The following is a 21430-nucleotide window of genomic DNA, read 5'->3' as shown; positions in this document are numbered from 1 at the left end:
GCCGCTCGCGTTATCCCTCCGCTGTCGGCGGCGCCGCGCCGGCCCATCGGCCGGATCCGTCCGCGGCGCGGAGGCTCGAGCAGCGAGGCCCCGGGCGCGAGGCCCGGCGCGGATCCCTCCGCCCGCCCGCCTGCCGCCGCCGTCGCCGCCCGTGAGGCGCCCGCGAGGCGGCCGTCGCAGCGCTCTGAGCTAGCGGTCGAGCGAGCGCGGCCCGAGGCGCCGGCTAACGGCGGCGCTCGGCTAAGGCGCGGGCGCGGCGGCATGGCCGGGGGGCCCCCGCCGGGGAGCGGCCCGCACTGACAGACGCTGCGGCGCGGGGGGAGATGGGGGCGGCCGCCTCCCGGGCGACGACGACGACGAGGAGCAGCCGCCGCCGCCGCCGCGCACCGTCCGCTGCTGGGGACGGGCGCCGGGAAGGAGCCTCCCCGTGAGCGGGGGGCCCGAGGCCGCTCGCCGCCGCCGCCCCCGGCCGCCCCCGGCCGCCGGCCCCTGGCGGGGGGCTCGGCCGCGCCCCCGCCGCCGCCGCGCGCGCCCGGCCCGGCCCCGCGCGCCCCCGGCCCCGGCGCGCCCCGCTCCCCGCGCGCCCCCGGCCCCGGCGCGCCCCCGGCCCCGGCTCGGCCGGCCCCGGGCAGGCGGCGCGGCGCGGGCGGCAGCATGGTGGAGAAGCGGTGCCCGCTGCAGAGGGACAGCGTGTACCGCTGGTTCTCGGAGCTGCCGTCGCCGCAGCGCGTGGAGTTCCTGTGCGGCCTGCTGGATCTGTGCATCCCGCTCGAGCTGCGCTTCCTGGGCTCGTGTCTGGAGGACCTGGCGCGCAAGGACTACCACTCGCTGCGCGACTCGGAGATCAAGGCCAACAACCCGGCCGACCTGGGCAGCCTCACCAACCTGACGGACGAGGTGGTGCGCAGCAAGCTGCTGGTGTCGCTGGCGCTGCTGGGCTCGGAGCAGCGCGAGGCGGCGGGCGTGCTGTACCGCACGCTCACGCACATCGACTCGGTCATCCACAACTACGGGCTGCAGCTCAACGAGGGCCGCACGGGCGATGAGTTCCTGCTGCTGTTCACCATGGCCTCCAACCACCCGGCCTTCAGCTTCCATCAGAAGCAGGTGCTGCGCCAGGAGCTCACGCAGATCCAGAGCAGCCTGAGCGGCGGCCACGGCGGCGGCAAGGGCGCACCCGGGCCCACATGCCCGGCCTGCCACAAGGTGCGCCCCGCGGGGCCCCGGGCGGGGAGGAGGGCCCCCCGGGCGGGGAGACTGACTCTCCGGGCGGGGAGGAGGGCCCCCCAGGCGGGGAGGAGGTTCCCCCAGGCGGGGAGACTGACTCCCCGGGCGGGGAAGACGGCCCCCCAGGCGGAGAGGAGGTTCCCCCAGGCGGGGAGACTGACTCCCCGGGCGGGGAAGACGGCCCCCCAGGCGGGGAGGAGGTTCCCCCAGGCGGGGAGACTGACTCCCCGGGCGGGGAAGACGGCCCCCCAGGCGGGGAGGAGGGCCCCCCAGGCGGGGAGGAGGGCCCCCCAGGCGGGGAGGAGGGCCCCCGGGAGCCTGTCAGGGGAGGCTTTGGGATTCGATGTGAGAGAAACGTGAGGATTTTCAGCTCCGTCGTCGGCAAATGGCCTACATCTTCCCTTCCCCGAGTTCGGGGTGCCTTTGTGCCTTTCCCTTCAGATTGTCATCTGGAAAAGTGGTAAAGCCTTTGTTCCCCTAATCGGGCTCTTGGGTCGAAGATAACAGTTACACATCGTGTCTCGTCTTCGTTTTTCCAAATCTGGCGTTGATTACCAGAAAAGGAAGGAACTGGCGGCTGGTGCCAAAGGCGCTGGTGAGGCTGAGATTGGAAGGCACTGGAACCTTAGAGACGGCCGCCCCTGGCGTTGTTAGAGCCCCTGAAGATCGTGTGTGCGGTCGTCGCGGGTTCACATCGCCTGGGATGTAGCGGTGGTCGTCGCTCGGGCAGTGGGGATAAGCCGCAGTGTGTGTGTGTGTGTGTGTGTGTGTGGTATGTTTTAAAAGACTGGCTATATTTGAAGGCTGTAACAGAAAAGGCTTTTGCATACACATCCTTGTGCGTGCGAAACATTTATTGATGGGTTCTCTGCCTTCCTGTGTAGAAACAAACCCAGGCTGACTTGGGGTCGAGGGCGCCGGATGGTGGCCGTCTCCAGTCTTCCCGTGTGGGTGTCCTAAGGAACGTTAGATTTGGTTAACCATCTCCTGTCGCCAAGTTAAATAGGAAGAGCATGGTACTCATCCGCATGGAAACTCTCTGAACTTACGTGTTTCAAAATGGTGGAACTTCTAAGTGTTTGGGGCTCAAACTTACTTTCAGCAGCCCCCTGGTGCCAAAATTTGCCACCTAAATACTCGAAATAAAAGTCTTCTCTTTGACAAAGTGCAGTGTGTAGGTTTCAGTTGCAGTGTCTTTCTTTGGAAACCAAGGTCGTGCTGGACCACTTGTTGGGAATGCCTCTTTGCAGTGTTTTTAAGCTCTTGGCTTTTAAGTCTGTTTTTGAAGGTAAGCATTTGCTATGACCTTGCTTTGATGAAGCGGCTGAGAAAACCCTCTGGTTTTCTGGCTTTTTTTTTTTTTTTTTTTTTAAAGCTGTCTCTCAACACTGGATTGAGGCTTTTTAAAATGTCTTTCTCTAAGAAGTGGTTGTGGAGTATGCGTTGGTTTTTATTGATGTCTTTTGTGTGTGTGTGTGTGTGAAATTTATCTCCAGGACTATGGCTTTCTTTTTATTAAGTGTTTTTTTTAATTCCCACCCTAAATTCCATGTGTGTGCTGTGCAGAGAAAGGTTTTTCCAGCTGTAAACAAATGAATAGCAAGGTCCTAGAAAATGTAGTTTGTGAAGCTGAGTAGGCTGGGAGATGCCAGTGAATCATAACCCGTTCATAGAATTTCAGTCCTTTAGGATCGGTTTCATGTGCTTTCAGTCTTAGGTTTAAATGCTATGTGCTAATCATTTCTATGCTTTTTACTATGGTTAGAGATCTGCACTCTAAGGGAATTCTTTTGCGTACGTAGATATATGTCTTTGTAAAAGCAGAAGGTGCCCCCAAGGGAAATCTAGAACATAGGTATTTTTTATGGGAGAGTCTTTCTGTCCAGCAAAATAGCCCTTCATGAAGGGCTAATCTGTCTCTTCAGGTCCCAGGGCTGCCTTTACAGCTGTGTTACCTGGGCCAGGTTCCCCAGCCTCTCAGATTGTTTCCCTTTTGGAATAGAGAGGCATATTACCCTCCTCATAGGTTTTCTGGAGGTTTGAATAAGTTAATGTATGTAAAGTGTCCAGGCAGGTGTTCAGTAAGTGCTTCTTTCTCTTCCATGTGCTCTTTTGATTTTTGTTGTTAATTTTTATAGAGGAGCGCTAATGTGAAGCCAGGCACATTTTTATGAAGTGAAATATTTATGTCTTGACCAGAAAGTGTTTTCTAAATTGATTTTTGAATAGTTGCTTGGATTTAACAATTGTTTTTCTTCATCCTTGGAAATTTGGGTAATTCCAAAGGATTCTTAAGCCAGAGTTAAAAAATGAGCAGCCATGAGACCATTGCTTGCATGTTTCAGAACAGTTCTGGTGTTGAGTTCCCCCTGTATCCTGGCTAAACTGATTTTATTCAAATTCCAGTTAACTTGCTGTTCCTTTGGTGCTTTGAAGCTAAGACCTTTGCCTGGAATAGACAGCTTGAACGAAATCTAACGTTTAGGCATTGTGCTTTCTAAGTTTCTCTCGATGTAATGAATGTAAATGAAGAAGCAACCCCCTGAAAGCTCTGTTTGCATTTCCTCTGTAAACTCCTTGTATTTTGTTTTAAACTCTTGTGTTTGTCCTCTAAATAGATAGATTCTGATTGATTGAAGTTGTATTTCCTTTAACTGTATTTTCTGATAGTGATTTTTTGCAGTTGCTTCTCTGAACCTTTGCTGTCTTTATTAAAATTCTTACTGCTTCGAGGAGTTCTAGAAGTTTGAAAGTGTGGGGGAGTGTAAGAGACTTACTGTCAGAAAAGGAAGTATTTGTAGCATTAACGCTCGTGGTAGATTGAAGTACTTTCACTCAGCTTAGTACTGACAGTACTGTAGACTTGCTGTCCTTTAAGATGTTCCAGAATGCTAACTAGTTCCAGTAGTTGGGTTTGGACTTAACAACTGAGCTCTGTCTTTTATTTTATTTAAATATGAAGCTATGGTTTTGGAAATAGTGTAAATTTGTCCTGTGCAGTCTTTTCTTTGGAGCCCTGGTAGCACAGTGGTTAAGAGCTACTGCTCCTAACCAAAAGGTTGGCAGTTCGAACCTACCAGTCGCTCCTTGGAAATTTTATGGGGCAGTTCTGCTCTGTCTTATAGGGTCACTATGAGTAGGAATTGACTCAACGGCAATGGGTTTAGTGTTTTCTTTGTGTAAATGATAATGTGCTGTGGGCTATGGTATATGCTTGTTATTGTTCAATAACAGCTTTATTGAGATAAAATTCACGTAGCATAAAATTCACTCTTTAAAGGTATACACAGTTCAGTGTTTTTTAATATGTAAGGTTGTGCAACCGTCACCACTGTTTAATTTCAGAATATTTTCATCATCCCAAAAAGAAGCCCTGTACCCAACAATCATTCCCCATTTGCCCTCATCCCAGCCCCTGACAACCACTAGTCTTTCTGTCTCTCTAGATTTGTCAATTCTGGACATTTCATAGGGATAGAATCATCCAATAGGTGGCCTCTTTGTGTCTGGCTTCTTTTCACTTAGCTTGTTTTCAAGATTCACCAAGTTGTAGTAAGCATCAGTGCTTGCTTCCTTTTTTAAGGTGGAATAACGTTTAATGGATGGACCACATTTTGTTTATCCAGTCATCAGTTGATGGACATTTGGGTTGTTTTACATGCTTATCTTTAGACTTCTTTTCTTTCATGCCTAGTAGGCTCTTTGTCTTCTTATACCTAACACTTGACAAATTGTGGAGCACTGTCAGCACATCGCTGCTCTGGGGGACCTCGCTGTCACTGTGCTGTGTGGTGGATTGCTAAGTGTTGTGCAAAGAGCTGGGTGGATCTGCCTTGTCCTCTCTGAGGGACTGCAGTTACAGTGGCAAAGAGCCTACTTTGCTTCAGAGCCTTGAAGTGTTCCGTTGTTTGTCAGGGAAGCTGTTTCATACTTTACAGGTGTGGAGACGTAGGCGTGGTGACCAGAGCCTGTGTTCAAGTCTTAGCTCTAGCCCTTACTAGCAGGGTCAGTTTGAGTACTCACGTGACCCATATGTTTCAGAATCTTCCTGATACGGATAATAACCATATTACTTCCTGAGGCTGCTGTGTGTTTTCCAAGAAGGTGCTGGGCACCGGGACGTGTGTGGCGATGGTCTTCTTTGGGGTGTATGTTCTGTGGTAGCGTTGTGGAGCCATCAGCCACGGTTTATACACTGAGTGCCCCAGTGGTTAGCACTGTAAGAACGCAGAATGCTGTGGCCCCACACAAATACTGTGAGTGAACCATGCTCATAATCTCTTGCCCAAGGCAAGCAACAGTTTATACTTGGGTGCTTTTCCTAAGCTGTTGGAAATAATTGCAGTTCAAAGGTGAAACATCAGGTAGTTTGTCCTGTGGTTATCATGTGAGGTACAAATGGCCTCCTTTGGTTTCTGCTTTAACCCTAAACTCTGTGCCTGTTGCAGCTGACAGTACTCCAGCATTCCCGAAGAGCGGACTTTGTCTGGAGCAGCTGTTATTATCGCTAACGGCTAAAGGAATGGCTGTGGCCTGAGGGCACTGTTTTGTCTCCACCTTTAACATTTGTTCTGGGCAGCTGAGAACTGTCCAGACCATGAACTTAAGTCTCTGAAGGACCTCTGGGTGTCTTCCTATATGTTACTTCATTTATTATGTTACTGAAGATAATATCCTAAAACATATTTGGATTTTTTTTTTCCCCTGGGCAAGCTGTTACAGGTCTGTGTAAAAGACTGTCCTCATTTGTATAGTGAAGTACACGGTAGAGGAATTGAGCCCTCCTGTGAGGCATTTTTAATTGTTTTCTCATCTGTATATTTATTGAAAATGAAAACCGAATCACATCTTCTTGGAGTTGCAACAGTACTGCTGTTCTGCTGTATAGTGGCTTGGGTTATGTGGCACTTTTATTACCGTCCTTTGCCCCCATGTGAAATGAAGGCCATTTATTTTCACGAGCTAGTCCACATTTTGACTTACTCAGCTCAACAGACGTTTTTTGAGCTCCCGTTTTATTTTGTATTCCGGAATGTGGTTGTAGAACAGGTGATTTTTTGGTCATATTAGAGTGTAATGAATGCGTAATGTGATAATATCGTTTGTACATGTTAAAGAATAATTAGAGATAAACATCATCATTAGTCTTGTTTCTTAAGTTTTTGAAGCTCATTACTTTTTTAGTCTTCATTTTACCTCGTTTTCTTCTGCCCTGTATTCTTCATTCACCTTCCTTTTGGATGGAAGATGCTTTGGATTAATACATATTTTTCTAACCGGTGAACATATGACTTACACAACTTCAGACAAGGTAGTAGAAGGTACACATGCTGATTGATTGTGTACTTCTTGAATTGGGAACTGCTGACCTCCTTAGGGAAACCCTGGTGGTGTAGTGGTTAAGAGCTATAACAAACCAAAAGGTGGGCAGTTTGAATCCACCAGGTGCTCCTTGGAAACCCTATGGGGCAGTTCTGTTCTGTCCAAAAAAAAAAAAAAAAAACCGCTGCTGTCAAGTGGATTCTAACTCATAGTGATCCTGTCCGGTAGGAATGTCCTATGGAGATGTTCCTGGGTGGCCACAAATGGTTAAGTGCTTGGCTGCTGACTGAAAGATTGATGGTTTGAATCCACTCAGAGGCATCTTGGAAAAAAGGCCTGGTGATCTACTTTAAAAAAAATCAGCCACCGAAAACCCTACAGAGCACGGTTCTTCTCACACACGGGTTGCCATGAGTTGGAATCAACTTCACAGCAGCTGGTCTCTGCACATCCTTAAAAAAGACTGTTAATAAATGAAAAGAACATTTTTATTGCCTAGGAAAAATAATTTCTACTTCAGTATTCTTTTTTTTTTCCCCTCCTAAAATGGATTAGGTTTTAGAAAAATATCTTTTGGCTGTTTCTTTCTCAAGAAATTTCCAGAGTAGTAGTTATTCTTGTTTAAGAACTATTGCCACAAGTTCGCTAGTTAGTTTACAGATCATTGAAACGTTTCTGATTTCGACAGTTTAGAAATTAGCTTTAATAAGGTAGTTTGACTTTCTCCAGTCTCTGTAGATATTTTGGGTTTTGGAGAGACCTAGCATATAATAGAAACATACTTCTGGCCACAAATGAAGAGAGATAATCAAGAACTAATTAAATTAAGAATGAACAAAAACAGATTAATTCTTAGCAGTTTCTGTTCTCTGTTAAAAGACCTGAAGTAATTTAGAGTGGAAAGAAGTCAGAGGCAAGACCATATCTTTCAGGTAGTTGATATTCTAACAGCTATTTGTAATATATGATCCAGGGCATAAGGAGGTTAGACTGGACGGAATCGACTCGAAGCCACCGGGTGGGTAAGCGTGGTACGCACAGGACTTAAATAGAACTGTGACAGCATCATGGAGCCGTAGAAAGGAGCACTGTGGGTGTTGAATGTTCTTCACCAATAGAGTTGCCTTTAAAGATGATTTTGGATCTTAAACGGATTTGCAGGTTCATAGAAAAACCCCTAGGCCTTGCAATGTCTTATCTGCACCTATAGCCATCCTCAGTTTCTCTTCTCCAGTCCCAGAGGGAGAGGTTTCCTTTCTGTTTAAGGCTAGTCCCTCAGCCTCTGTTTGGATTACACCTTTCTGTTTCCCCAGGGACATTGTCAGGTTAGGTGCCTGAACTTTGCCATTTCCTGTCCCCCTGACCCCCTCCCCCACACCAGTCTTTGCCCTCCACTGTTTTTCCACTTGGCACATAACCACCTCTGGTTCTCTTGTTTGTCTTTTAAACTGAACAAAGCTGGTACTTTAACATTACCCACCTCTATTAGCCACTCTTCCCTTTGACCCTTCATAGCCAAGTCTTCCACCCCCTCACCCAACAAAAAGCCTGCCCATCTTATTTTCCAGAGGTAGTCTGTTTTTAACAGTTTGATATGTATTTTCTAGACATTTTAATGCATATTCACGTATAAATATATTACTATATTCTGTAAAAACAGCATATGTATTTAAATATAAATCTTACCCGTACATAACCAAAACTAAAACCCAGTGCCATTGAGTTGATTCCGACTCATAGCGACCCTACAGGACAGAGTAGAACTGCCCGATAGAGTTTCCAAGGAGCGCCTGGCAGATTCGAACTGCCGTCTCTTTGCTTAGCCGCCGCAGCATACCCATACATACTACACACACACCCAGACACACAGACACACATACACACACACACACTGAACTATAGTATAGCCAGGCTTCTTGAAAGAATAATTTGGACTTGCTGTCTCTGGTTTCTCATCTTCATTTTTTTTCTCTGCTTCCTGTAACCTCGCTTTTGGCCCCACTACCTCAATGAAAGACAAGTGAATAATCTCTTTAAAAAGTTTTTTTTTTTTTTAATTAACGTAATCAGAGGTAAACAATTCAAAAGATACAGAAGGATTTGGCTGAAAAGTCCAGAAGACAGGGAAGAAATCAGGGAAGGGCACATGGGGAGCTTGGCGGTTCAGGTGATGTTCTGGTCCTTTACCTGGGTGTTGGTAACATACTAAAAAGTTGGTTACTCTCTTCCTCAGCCATCCAACTTGTGGAGCCTTCCAGAGAGACCTTCTGTGTTTACAAATGCATAAGTGGTGTCCTGCTCTGCTCGTGCCTGTCCCTTGCTCTCTTCTCTTGGTGTCTTCCTTGGTGAGGCTTCTGTGTTAGCCCATGGAGTTTCCTCGTTCTGTTTTATGGCTGCCCTGTGTGAATGTGTGCTGAGTTATTTAATCAGCCCCTGTTGATGGACATGTTGTTGCCATCTTTTGCTGTTACAAACTGCAGTGAATAACAGTACACACTGTTGTTTCACATTTAGGTGTGTGTGTCTGTAGAATAGAAGTGGAATTGGAGGTGTTAAATGGAATGTGCGTTTGTAATTATTTTAGAGGTGGGGCCTTTTTATGTCCCTGCCTTTTCTGCGGCAATGTACCAGAGTGCTTGCTTCCCTAGACTTTCAGCCAGCAGGGTGAGTTCCCAGACTTGTCCAGCTTTGCCATTCAGCGAAGTGAAAACTGTATCTCAGTATTTGTTATTAACTGTCATCAGGTCGGCCTCAGACTCATGGTGACCCCGTGCACAATGGCATGAAACATGCCAGGTCCTGTGCCATCCCCACGACCGTTTTGGATCAGCCATGGTGATCCGTAGGATTTTTGTTTGCTGATTATCTAAAGTAGATTCCCAGGCCTTTCTTTCTGACCTGTCTGTGTCAAGAAGCTCTGCTGAAACCTGGTCAGCATCATGGCAACACACAGCCTCTGCTGACAGATGGATCGTGGTTGTGGGTGAGGTGGGTGCATTGGCCGGAATTGAACCCTGACCTCTTGCGTGGAAAGTGAGAATCCTACTGCTGAACCACCGCTGCCCCCCGTGTCTCAGTGTAGTGCAGTTTTGTTTTTCATTCCTCTCATGAGTGAAGTTGAACATTTTTGAAGTGAGCCATTTTATTTATTTTTGGTGAGCGTGCATATCTTTTGTCCTCCTGTGTTGGTTAATTGGTCTTTTTGTCAAATAAAAAAATTATTATTAGGAACTGTTTAAGTTCCAAGGAAATGGTCCTTTTTTCTGTAATAGAAGTTACAAGTGTTTGTTTTCCAGTTTTTTTATCTTGTCTTTTGACTTTGACTGCAGGTTTTTTAAAATGTCATACCTCTCAGTCTTTTCTTTTATGACTTCTGGGTTTCATGCACTGGTTTAGAAACGCCTTCCACGCTTACATTATAAAAGTATTCCCCTATGGTGTCGTCTGCTCCGGAACTTACATGGTTTTGTTTCTTAAATTTAAATCCTTGATCCATCTGGAATTTATTTTGGTGTAAAGTACAAAGCTAGCTTTATTTTTTCCAGATGACTACCCAGTTGTCCCAGTGCCATTTGTTGAATAATCCATCTTTCCCCTCACATTTAAAATTATATTTGGGTTTACTTTTATTCTGCTTCACTGATGTCTTTATCTGAAATGGCCTCTTTTTTGACAGATTCCTTGGATACTTTTCAAGCCTTGTCTGTCTTTATCTCTCAGTAGTTCTGTGGTTTTTCTGCCAGTTGGAATCCCTGGAGGAGCCCTGGTGGCGAAGTGGTTAAAATGCTTGATTGCTAACTGAAAGGTCAGCACTTCTAACTCACCAGCCACTCTGCGGGAGAAAGATGTGGCAGTCTGCTTCCATAAAGATTTACAGCTTTGGAAACCCTGTGGGGCAGTTCTCCTCTGTCCCATAGGGCTGCAGTATGTCAAAATCACCTGGACAGTAGTGAGTTTGGTTTGGTGTGTCCCCCCCCTTCCCCTTTGCTGGTTTATGGCTCTGGGTGTGGCCTGGGCGGCCAGCTGTGCTGCTGCTGCTCCTTCTCCTCTTCTCTGGGCGTTTGTTTTCGGTGTCTTCGGTCATTTAATTCTTGTCTGCTTTCCTGCCCTTTTGTTGATGGTGCTCCTCAGACTTTGTCTCCTTTTTTTTTCCTCTTCTCTTTCTTTTTACTGTGTAATTCATGACATTTTCAGGTATGCTTTTGCCAAACTCACTGATGAATCTGGAATCTATATACCTTACTAGACCTTGAGTTCTAACTAGAGGTTGTACAGATAACTCCAAAGGCAAATTTCTCTCGCCCCATCCCTTAACCTGCCCTTGCTATATTCCCTACCCTCCTGCAAGCCAGAAAGCCAAGACTTTTAAGTGTTCTGCCCTTTTTTATCCCCTCCAACCAGTTTGTCACCACATGCAATTGATCCTAAATAGCCTTATAGATTTGTTCTTCTTTAACATCCTGCAGCTCCAGTTCAGCTCTGTCTCTCGCCTCTCTTTCTTCCTCTCTCTTTTCCCTTCCTCAGCACACTTGGCATGACTGTCACATGTACGGCACACTTCTCTGTAGGCCGACTTAGATTTTTGGGCTGTTTGCCAGGGAGCTAGGACATAGATTAAAATAGCCTTCAGGGAACAAGCTAACCCTAGCATAGCTCCACTCCTCCTCTGAGTCAAGAACGCTGGAATGCAGTGAGTGATGCTCTCCTTTTAGAATAAAGCTGAGGTCATTGTTTAATGTCTACAAGAAACAGCTTTGTAGTTGCTCTGTTGTATGTGTGTGTGCCTGTGTCTTTAATTAAATCATTCAGAAATTTTGGCATCTTAACTATTTTTAGAAATGACAGTGACATGCCCAACTTCTGACCTTGCCCTGGGTCTGGTCTATTATACCTTCTAGTGCCCCAGACCTTGCTCTTAGCCTCTAACAACAGTTTCCATGGTGTCATCAGAATGGTCTTCCTAAAATGCATGCAGGAGTGTTGTTCCCTGGCCTGCAGCTCTTGGCATGGTGTGCCTTTTGTGACTGCTCGTTGCCTGTCAGTCCTCACCACTGCCTGTACCTGCAGTTGTTCATATTCACTCTGTTCCCTCTGTCCTCGGAGCACCTCTGCCTGCCGCTCTGTTCCCTCTGTCCTCTGAGCACCTCTGTCTGTACGTGCAGCTGTTTGTATTCACTCTGTTACCTCTGTCCTCTGAGCTCCCCTGTCTGTACCTGCAGTTGTTTATATTCGCTGTGTTCCCTCTGTCCTGTGAGCTCCCCTGTCTGTACCTGCAGTTGTTTGTATTCACTCTCTTCCCTCTGTCCTGTGAGCTCCCCTGTTTGTACCTGCAGTTGTTTGTATTCGCTGTGTTCCCTCTGTCCTGTGAGCTCCCGTCTCTACCTGCAGTTACTTGCATTTGCTCTGTTCCTTCTGTCCTCTGAGCTCCCCTGTCTGTACCTGCAGTTGTTGGTATTCGCTGTGTTCTCTCTGTCCTGTGAGCTTCCCTGTCTGTACCTGCAGTTGTTCCTATTCTCTCTTGTCCTCACTGTCCTCTGAGCCTTTGTAGATGCTCTTCCCTCATATTGGACACCTACTTAACCGCAGCAGCCCCACCCCCCATTTCTTGGCTCAGACGTGCCAACCCTTGATACTTACATTATTTCCTTCTATGCTGGACTTGACCGTACTATGTTACTATGGATTTCTTTAAATTTCCATTGTAGGACTTGGACCTCTTTAAGGGCAGAGTCTGACTTTCCTCTTTGAATTGCCGGAACCTAGCAGTTCTTGACACCTAATTGGGGCTCTTTTCCTATGAGCATCTGTGCAAACCTAGTGTTATGAAAAGTCACTGTCGTGAAAACTTTTTTTTCCTTTCTGCTTTTTTTTCCCTATAGCCATATTAGTAATACCTGTTACCAGCTTCATTATTTTTCCTTAGTTGGTTTTATCCAGTGACTGTGTTTATTATGTTTCATATACTGTAGATTATAGTGAATTTGAACATGATACTATCTGTATTCTGTTTTCTTATTCTCGATTGTAAAAATATTTTTCAAAAGGTGCCATGCAGGTTTTCATTGAGAGAAACTCTTTGAGCATCGTAGTCTTGTTTTGTATTAGCCAGATAGCAAAAAACAAGTTTATGAACAATAAAACTGATATTTGGGGAGAAAGTTGCATGGTATTCTGATGATCGTGTAGACTTGTCTACATGGAGGTATGTTTGGATTAATGTTTCTAGTTGTAAAAGTAAGAATGTCATTATGTTAAAGCTTAAAAAATTTTAAATCATGGTAAGCCTATATATTTTCATTTACTATAGAATGGCGAACTGAACGACTGTTAAAGTTTATTTTGTGTTTTTTTTATACTTTAAACAGTGAAATCAGATTTATTACAAGGGAGCATTATGCATTCATTTCCTAATTATTTAGGAATTTAACCTAAAAACTTAAGGAGAATTGCTAGGAGGAAATTATTATACCCTTAGGAACTGAGATTCTTAGTGATTCACAGTGAATCTAATTAAAACATGTATATGTAGAAACAACTTCTACATTTTAGAAGTTGTTCCTACATATACATGTTTTAGATTTAAGAAAAGATTTAATTGTTTGATATAGGAAGAGAAGTACTTTATGAGGAAGAGAAACAATCTCCCTCCATCTCTTTTGGGTATTTTAATAAGATGCAAAAGCTTGAGAATAATGCTAATAACATTGTTATAAAGTTAGTAAAATAGAAATACTCTTCAAACCCAAGGAGTGAAGTCATGTGGGCAGCACTGTGTGGTGTGTTTTGCTCTGTCTGGACACAGTTGCATACAGTACCATTTGGGACTTACCCACTACTTGTGGCGGCATCCGTTCTTTTTCTTACTCCAGGTTCCTGATACAGTGTTTTTCTCATGTCTGGGTACTTTTGCAAGGTGCAGTATTTCTGAGAATACTTGTTTTTGTATTTTTTTCTTTATTTTAGAGAACAGGTATGAAGCTCATGAACCAATATACTGATTTACCTATCATAATGTTTTTTTTCTTCCCAAATTCATCGAGAGGTGAAGTAGAGAACAGGTAGCTAAAGAGAGGGAATGATGTCAATGAGAACAAATTTAAATATTTACTGTGTGCAAGGCACTGTTTGAAGTGCTTTGCGTGCATTAATTTATCTAATGCTGATAACAGCTCAATGAACTAGGCAGTATTTTTCTTCCGATTTTAGCAGTGGGCACAAAAAGGTTAAGTGATTTGCCGAAAGTGACAGTAAGTGGCTCTTTTTATAATGGAAAGGCAAAATGATAAGTTAAAAATCACATCATTAGAGTGAAAGGGAAAACCTGAAGACTGTGAAATGAGAGGGAAAACAGGAGACCGAAACGCTGGGTGACTTGTCACAGTCGGAGGTGTAGTTTCCGTTACAGCTTTTGATAGCACTGCCAGTGTCCATTGCTACCACTAGGCTTAATACTGACTTATTGTTTGAAAGCTGCTGTCTTTCATAACACAGTTCCTCTTCCACCTACCTCCACCCCCAGTCACTCATTTTTATTCATTCAGTAAAACAAAACTTCAGGTCAGAATCCTTAGTACTATAGTAAAATATTTTGTTTTTTTATTTAAACGTAAATACTATGTTTAGTTAAATGCACACAATTTTAGTGTGCCATTTAAGTTTGGTTTGAATTTTGAGAAATGCATAAACATGTCACAAACCTTTGTCAAGATATAAAACAGTATTATCATCCTAGAAAATTCTCTTGTGCCATTTTCCAGTCAATCCTCACCCTCAGTCCCTGCCTCCTGGAGGGAACCAGCAATTCTGCTTTCTTCCACCATTGATTAGTTTTACCTATTCTAGAATTTCATAAGCCCATCCAAGGGAATTTTTTTTTTTTTAGTTCTAGTATTTTCCGTTTGGTACTTTTCTAGTTCCTATTTCTCTTCTGAGATATCCTGTTGGTACATTTATTGGGAGCATATTTTCCTTTGTGTTCTTGAGCAGAGAGATGATAACTGCTTAATAATCCTAGCCTGCAAATTCCAACATATGGATCATCTTAGAGTTGGTCTCAATTGATGGTGTTTTTTCTTTGTATGGGTCATGCTTCTCTGTTTCTTTACATGTCCAATAATTATGGATTGCTTCTTGGATTTTTTGAATGATACCTTGTAGAGACCCTTGATTTTGTTATATCCTCTTGAAGAATATTGATTTTTGTTGTTGTTGTTTTGTTTTAGCAGCTTGTAAGTTTGGCTAGACTCAGATTCCAGAAAGCCTTCCCTGTGTCGATCAGCAGCTAAAAATCTCTGTTCTTTCCATCTTAGCTTGGCTCCTTGAAGTCGCCCTGTGCATTATTTCAGGGCTCACACAGATTTGGGCAGTTTATATGCAGAATTTGGTGTTCCCCTTCCAAGGCTCTCTCGTTTCTGGGGTTTCTGCCTCACTTTCCAGCAACTGCAGTCTACCAGAGTTCTGATCTCTGGTTTTTCAAGCCAGTAAGACTGTGGAGTTCTGTCTGAGTTTTAGCTGCTTCATTTACTCATGGGGTCACCATGAGCTGGAATCAACCCAACGGCAGTGGGAAATCACCCAGTGCTAGTCTCTTATTCCAAGTGTAAACCTCCCTCTAGTTTCTGCCTGCTTTTGGTCGTGTTACAGGGCCTCCAGTTTGTTGTTTTTTATGCTTCGTCCAGAGTTTATAGTTATCTGCAAGAGGATTGGTCCAACTACTCAGCTATTTTTGGAAGTAGAACCACCTGCTTTTTATAATTCAAGTGTTGTGGTAAATATGGACCATATGTTCTAGGAAAGAGTAATTCTTCCTGAGGAAGCGTAGCTGTGAAAGAGAGTTTTACACTGTCACATTTGCCTTTCTAGAGAATAAGGTACTGTGCAGAGGAAAAGAAGCTAGCTGGCCTGGTACCTTGAAATTAGAAGGTTCATTTGAGACTGCAAATGAGATGATTATATACATTTTCAGATACTTAAAAAACCAAACCAAACCCCTTGCCATTGAGTCAATTCCAACTCATAGCGACCCTATAGGACAGAGTAGACCTGCCTCAGGGGATTCCAAGGCTGTAGTCGTTACAGAGGCAGACTGCCACATCTTTCTCCTGCAGAGCAGCTGGTGAGTTTGAACCACCAGCCTTCTCGTTAGCAGCCAAGTGCTTTAAGCTACCAGGGCTCCTTTCCAGCACTTCTTGTTAGGTGCCGTCAGGTCGGTTCCAACTCGTAGTGGCCCTGTGCTTAACAGAACAAAACACTGCCCAGTCCTGTGCCATCCTCACAGTTGTTGCTGTGTTTGCCCGTTTTTGCAACCCCTGTGTCAGTCTAACTCGTTGAGGGTCTTTCTCTTTTTCCATGACCAAGTATGATGTCCTTCTCCAGGGACTGGTCCCTCCTGATAACATGTCCTGAGTATGCGAGTTGGGGTCTTGCCATTCTTGCTTCTAAGGAGCGTTCTGGCTATACTTGTTACAAAACAGATTTGTGTGTTTAACACTTAGTAGGTACTAAAAAAGTATAAGGAGAACAGGTGTGTGGGTGAAATCCTGGGGGAAGTGTGAACAGGCAAGTTTGGGCTGTGTCTTAACCGTGGTAGTGGAATTCATTTGGGCATATTCCACTTACCTGTTGGATGCAGGGTCTAGCCATATCTGCTGTGAAAAGTGAGACTTAAATTTCTTGAGACAGCTGAGCCCTTTCTGGTCTGATCTTTCCCTTCATGGCTAGCCAAAAGAGATTGAGTCCCGTTGGCTCTCGGAGGCAACTTTGCCTTGTTCCTAAAGGTCTCCAATAAAGACTCATTGAGTGGAATTTCTGGCTCCTGTAGAAATAAACCAAAACCAAATAAAGGAAACCCTGGTGGCTTAGTGGTTAAGAGCTATGGCTTCTAAACAAAATGTAGGCAGTTCAAACCCACCAGGCGCTCCTTGGAAACTCTTTGGGGCAGCTCTACTCTGTCCTGTAGGGTTGCTATGAGTTGGGATTGACTCGACGGCAACGAATTTGGTTTTTAATAGAAATAAAACTCAGCGACCTATTTTATTTATATTTTCTGTACCTTTGATAAATTTTTGTTTTCACCCAGGTGTTTCCTACTCATTTCCAGCTTCTTCAGAAGAATACGCTTGTTCTTTCTTATCCTGGGTGCCCAAATGGTCTATAACTGACTTATATTATGATTTGTGTCCCAAAGGACCATAAAGTGGCCATTGTAGTGTGCTGACTACTTTGAGTGGTTTATCTCAAGCAATTGAATATTATATTGGGGACCAAAAATGTTCATTGTAGATACATTTTACTTATTATGATTCACCAGTTTCTCAAGAAGCTCCCAATATTTAAACATACTTCCAGCCAAAATATTCACAGTAATAATATTTTGTGTAGTATGTACTCATGTCAAAAGGTCTGAAGATAAAAATAACCTACAGTGAACGCCTCCCCTGCCATCATTTTGGATATGCTAGCCCATGGAATGTAATTCAAGCTGACATTGCAATGTAAAGGAATAATAACCTTTTTTGGTATTATTCAAGTCACATAATTTAAGGTTTTCTCTATGGGCAAGGGACCACCATCCTGAACATACTGTTTTATGTTCAAACACAGTGTGCCTTCAGAGTTTATTAAGAGTGGGTTGCTTGTTGCCACATGGCTGTGCCTTTTAAAATTCTGCTTTTAAAAGTGCTTCTGTATTTTCCCTTGCTGTCTTCTGTTGCATCTTGATGCCCCTGTTGTACCTTTTTCTAGCAACCATTGATTTCTCCCCCTTAAATTCACTGCCTGTTATCTGCTCTGGTCTTATTGGGCTTGTGGTAGTCTGACTGCTCAGAGAGGGATCTTTCTTGCCTACATGTTTGTCATGGATTGAATTGTGTCCCCCCAAAATATGTGTATCAATTTGGCTAGGCCATGATTCCCAGTATTGGGCTGTGATCCACCATTTTATCATCTGATGTGATTTTCCTATGTGTTACAAGTCCTGTTTCTATGATGTTGATGAGATTTGTGGCAGTTACGTTAATGGGGCAGGACTCAATCTGCAAGATTGGATTATGTCTTGAGCCAGTCTCTTTTGAGATATAAAAGAAGCAAGCAGAGAGACATGGGGCCCTCATACCACCAAGAAACAAAAGCCAGGAGAATAGCGGATCCTTTGGACCTGAGGTCCCTGTGCTGAGAAGCTCCTCGACCAGGGAAGATTGATGACAAAGACCTTCCCCCAGAGCTGACAGAGAGAGAAAGCCTCCCCCTGGAGCTGGCACCCTGAATTCAGACTTCTAACCTGTTAGACTGTGACAGAATAAATATTTCTTTGTTACACCCACCCACTTGTGGTATTCCTGTTATAGCAGCACTAGATGACTAAGACAGAATTTGGTACAGGGAATGGGATGCCTCCAAACACTTACCCGTGGAGCTACGCTTGCCAACCTATGAAGCAAGAGAGCTGAGTGCCTTCGGCCGAAGTTTACTGGTGGAGTGGGGTGCCTCCAGGCACTTAAGATGTAGCTAAAGAGCTTTGGAGTACTTGCCCCAGCAGGACAGATGCGGGCAGTGAGTCCCAAGGGGCCAAGAAGCTAAGGAACCAGGAAGCAGAAGCTGAAGAGACAAGGAACCCAGGAAGCTGAACTACCTCAGCCTCAAAGGATATGGCCATGACGTCTGGGACCTCAAAGGGTGGAGCCATGGCCTCTGGTGTTTCTAAGGGTGTAGTCTTTAGTCAGATGGACTAGGGAGCAGGGTTGCTGTACCAGTGGGCCTAGAAGATGGAGCGGAAGCACAGGGCCCAGGGGCCCCCACTCAGTATCTGGACAGTATGGCTGACACCTAGAGTCTGGAGGGCAGGGCCATTGCGTAAATGGTCTCAGAGAACAGAGAATTATTTTCAGAACCTTGAGGACTAATGTAATGTGTTGCACTGACTTGCTTTATGCCTGTTACCCCTTCTTACCTTCCATTTTCTCCCATTTGTAATGGAAATGTCTACCTTGTACCTGTTCCACCATTGTACTTTGGAAGCAGGTAACTTGTATTCTAGATTTTGCAGATGAAGGGGAATTTTTGATTTTTGTACTTAGAGTTGATTTAAGACTTTTGGGATGATATGATGGGGTTAATGTGTTTTACATGTGGCAAGGACATGAATTTTTTTTTTTTTTAATTTTTATTGTCCTTTAAGTGAAAGTTTACAAACCAAGTCAGTCTCTCATACAAAAACTTTAATATACACCTTGCTATATACTCCTAGTTGCTCTCCCTCTAATAAGACAGCACACTCCTTCCCTTTACTCTCTATTTTCGTGTCCATTCGGCCAGCTTCTGACCCCCTCTTCCCTCTCATCTCTTCTCCAGACAGGAGCTGCCCGCATAGTCTCATGTGCCTACTTGATTCAAGAAGCTCACTCTTCACCAATATCATTTTCTATCCCATGGTCCAGTCTAATCCCTGTCTGAAGAGTTGGCTTTGGAAATGGATCCTAAGGACATGAATTTTTAGGCGGCCAAAGGGTGAAATGTCGTAGATTGAATTGTGTCCCCCAAAAAGATGTGTATCAATTTGGCTAGTGTGATTGTCCACCATTTTGTCATCTGATATGATTTTCCTATGTGTTGTAAATCCTATCTCTATGATGTTGATGAGATGGGATTAGAGGTAGTTATGTTAATGAGGCAGGACCCAGTCTATAAGACTGGATTATGTCTTGAGCCAATCTCTTGAGATATAAAAGAGAGACACAAGCAGAGAGACATGGGGACCTCATACCACCAAGAAACAAAAGCCAGGGTAGTAGCATATTCTTTGGACCTGAGGTCCCTGTGCTGAGAAGCTCCTTGACCAGGGAATATTGATGACAAGGACCTTCCCCCAGAGCTGACAGAGAGAGAAAGCCTTCCCTTGGAGCTGGCACCCGAAATTCGGACTTCTAACCTACTAGACTGTGAGAGAATAAATTTTTCTTTGTTCAAGCCATCCCCTTGTGGTATTTCTGTTGTAGCAGCACTAGATGACTAAGACACTCCTGTTCCTCAGTTGATCACAGACCTTTGGATCTTTGTGGTTGGCTCATGATGTAGAACTAGCTCGTGTTGAGTACTTGCTATGTGACAAGTTCTGTAAGAGCCACTTTATGTGAACTCATGCATTTAATCCGGTAACAACCCTTCAAAGTTGATAGTATGATTGTCCTCATTTCACAGAAGAGGGCACAGAGGCTTGGCGATACCACACAGCTAGTGTGAGTAGTAGGGTTGGGATTCTTCCTGAGGTCTCTGTGAATCCAGGGCCAGTGGTTGGAATCACCACAGTGATTCATTCTTTGCACTAATTTTTTTTCTTTGTAGTACATTTTTTTCCTAAGTTGTTTTTTAGTTGTGGAAAATACACATGTAACAAAACCTTTGTCATTTCAACGTTCTTCACATGTACACAGTGATATTAACTTAACGTTCATTATGTTGTTTAATCATCACCTTTATCTGTTCCCAAATTTTTCCATCACCACTAATTTTTATCCAAGACATTATTAGCTCTGGGATTTTTACATAGGAAGTTGATACTATATTCTTCTAACTTCTTTAAATGTTGTCTCCAGTTCGATTAGCAGTTGGACTTCTCTCTGCAGACATCCTGTCATGTGTTGCATAGTCTTTTTAGTGGAGGGTAGTTGAACACAGTGAAAGATAGCCATGTTCAAGCCATGTTCAGCAGAGAAGGTTGACCTCATTGTCTGCTAGAAATTGTAGGAGTAAGTTGCTGGTAGCTAGTGGGTAGGGAGAGAAAGAAGGGTAGAAGGGTGGAATGACAGAAATTATTTTTTTCATGTATACCATACTTGGCAAGATGCTTGGACTCTTCTACATACTAAAGTCACAACTCTATTAAGAAGCTATTTTAATCCCATTTTAGAGTGCTCCATAGCTACGAAGTATGGTCTCTAGCCAAGCTAGGCCTCTGACCTCTAGTTCCATGCTCTTTCTACACTGTTGCATCTCCGGCGGCCAATGATTCTCAGCTATGGCTGCACCTCTGAATGGAGTCACAGCGTGTTTACAGCTGGGCCTCATCACAGAGATCTGATGTAACTGGTCTGTAGTGTAGGGGTGCCTGCAGAGGAAACTCTAAAGCTCCTCTAGCATGTCTCCTTAGGGCTGAGGATTCCTGGTAGAGGTTACCTACTCTGGAGACTGTATTTTTTAGTGGAAAGCAACAGGAAAGTAAGATTGATTGGGAAGAAATTTGCTTTCTAGTTTCTTCGCTGGGACATGTCTGGAAAGGTACTAGGGCATTCCACAGAGGTTTTTTTTTTTTTTTTGAGCAATAATCTTTTTTTTTTTTCTTTCCCTTTTTAATGAGTAGAGTTCTAGGGAAGGAAATATAAAAAGTAATGTTTTTACGTGGAAAATGGTTTTTTTGTTAGCATTGGCTTTCACTTGGCCTAAGTCAGCAAATAACTTTCACTATTAAACTATCTATTTTCTTGTTCTGGTTTTCAGAAACACATAATTACTATTTTAGTAAAATGCTTGCAAATCACTTCTCTTTTTTCTATATTTTTACAGTTGACTTCAAAGTATTTAACAGATGTTATCCCTTCGTCGGCCTCCTGTTATGCACGTGGGCTATTTGGAAAATAAATTGAAAATAAATGAACATATTCTGTTTACCAGAATTTGTTTGGGTTGTAGAAAATTTAAGAGTTCATGTTTAGTACTTGAGGGACACCTGGCCCAGGCCTGCCCCTTGACCTTCCAGGGCTTCAGGCTGTGAGGGCATTTCTGCCTGGCTCTCTTGCATCGGGCATAACACTTTTTATTCCTCCCTGGAAAGCCCTTCCTGTGGGTCTTGGCTGGGCCTCTGCTGTCCCCAACTCCCCTTTTACAGGTA

General features: G+C 44.4%; 1 protein-coding gene across 2 annotated transcripts in view; it reads left to right on the top strand.

The window, feature by feature from the left end:
* Window positions 1-608: 608 nt before the first annotated feature.
* ZCCHC14 (zinc finger CCHC-type containing 14) overlaps window positions 609-21430 on the top strand; it is an 80230-nt gene continuing 59408 nt past the window's right edge. For both annotated transcript variants that reach the window (XM_049863925.1, XM_049863924.1), the window contains exon 1: window positions 609-1206. In XM_049863925.1, the coding sequence (XP_049719882.1) occupies window positions 655-1206 (552 nt within the window). In that variant the 5' untranslated portion in view covers window positions 609-654. The remainder of the gene's footprint in view (window positions 1207-21430) is intronic.

The sequence above is a fragment of the Elephas maximus genome, chromosome 21 (assembly GCF_024166365.1).
Source record: "Elephas maximus indicus isolate mEleMax1 chromosome 21, mEleMax1 primary haplotype, whole genome shotgun sequence".
NCBI classification, from domain to species: domain Eukaryota; kingdom Metazoa; phylum Chordata; class Mammalia; order Proboscidea; family Elephantidae; genus Elephas; species Elephas maximus.
Note: the sequence above shows the minus strand (reverse complement) of the source record. Positions and strands in the feature narration are given on the sequence as shown.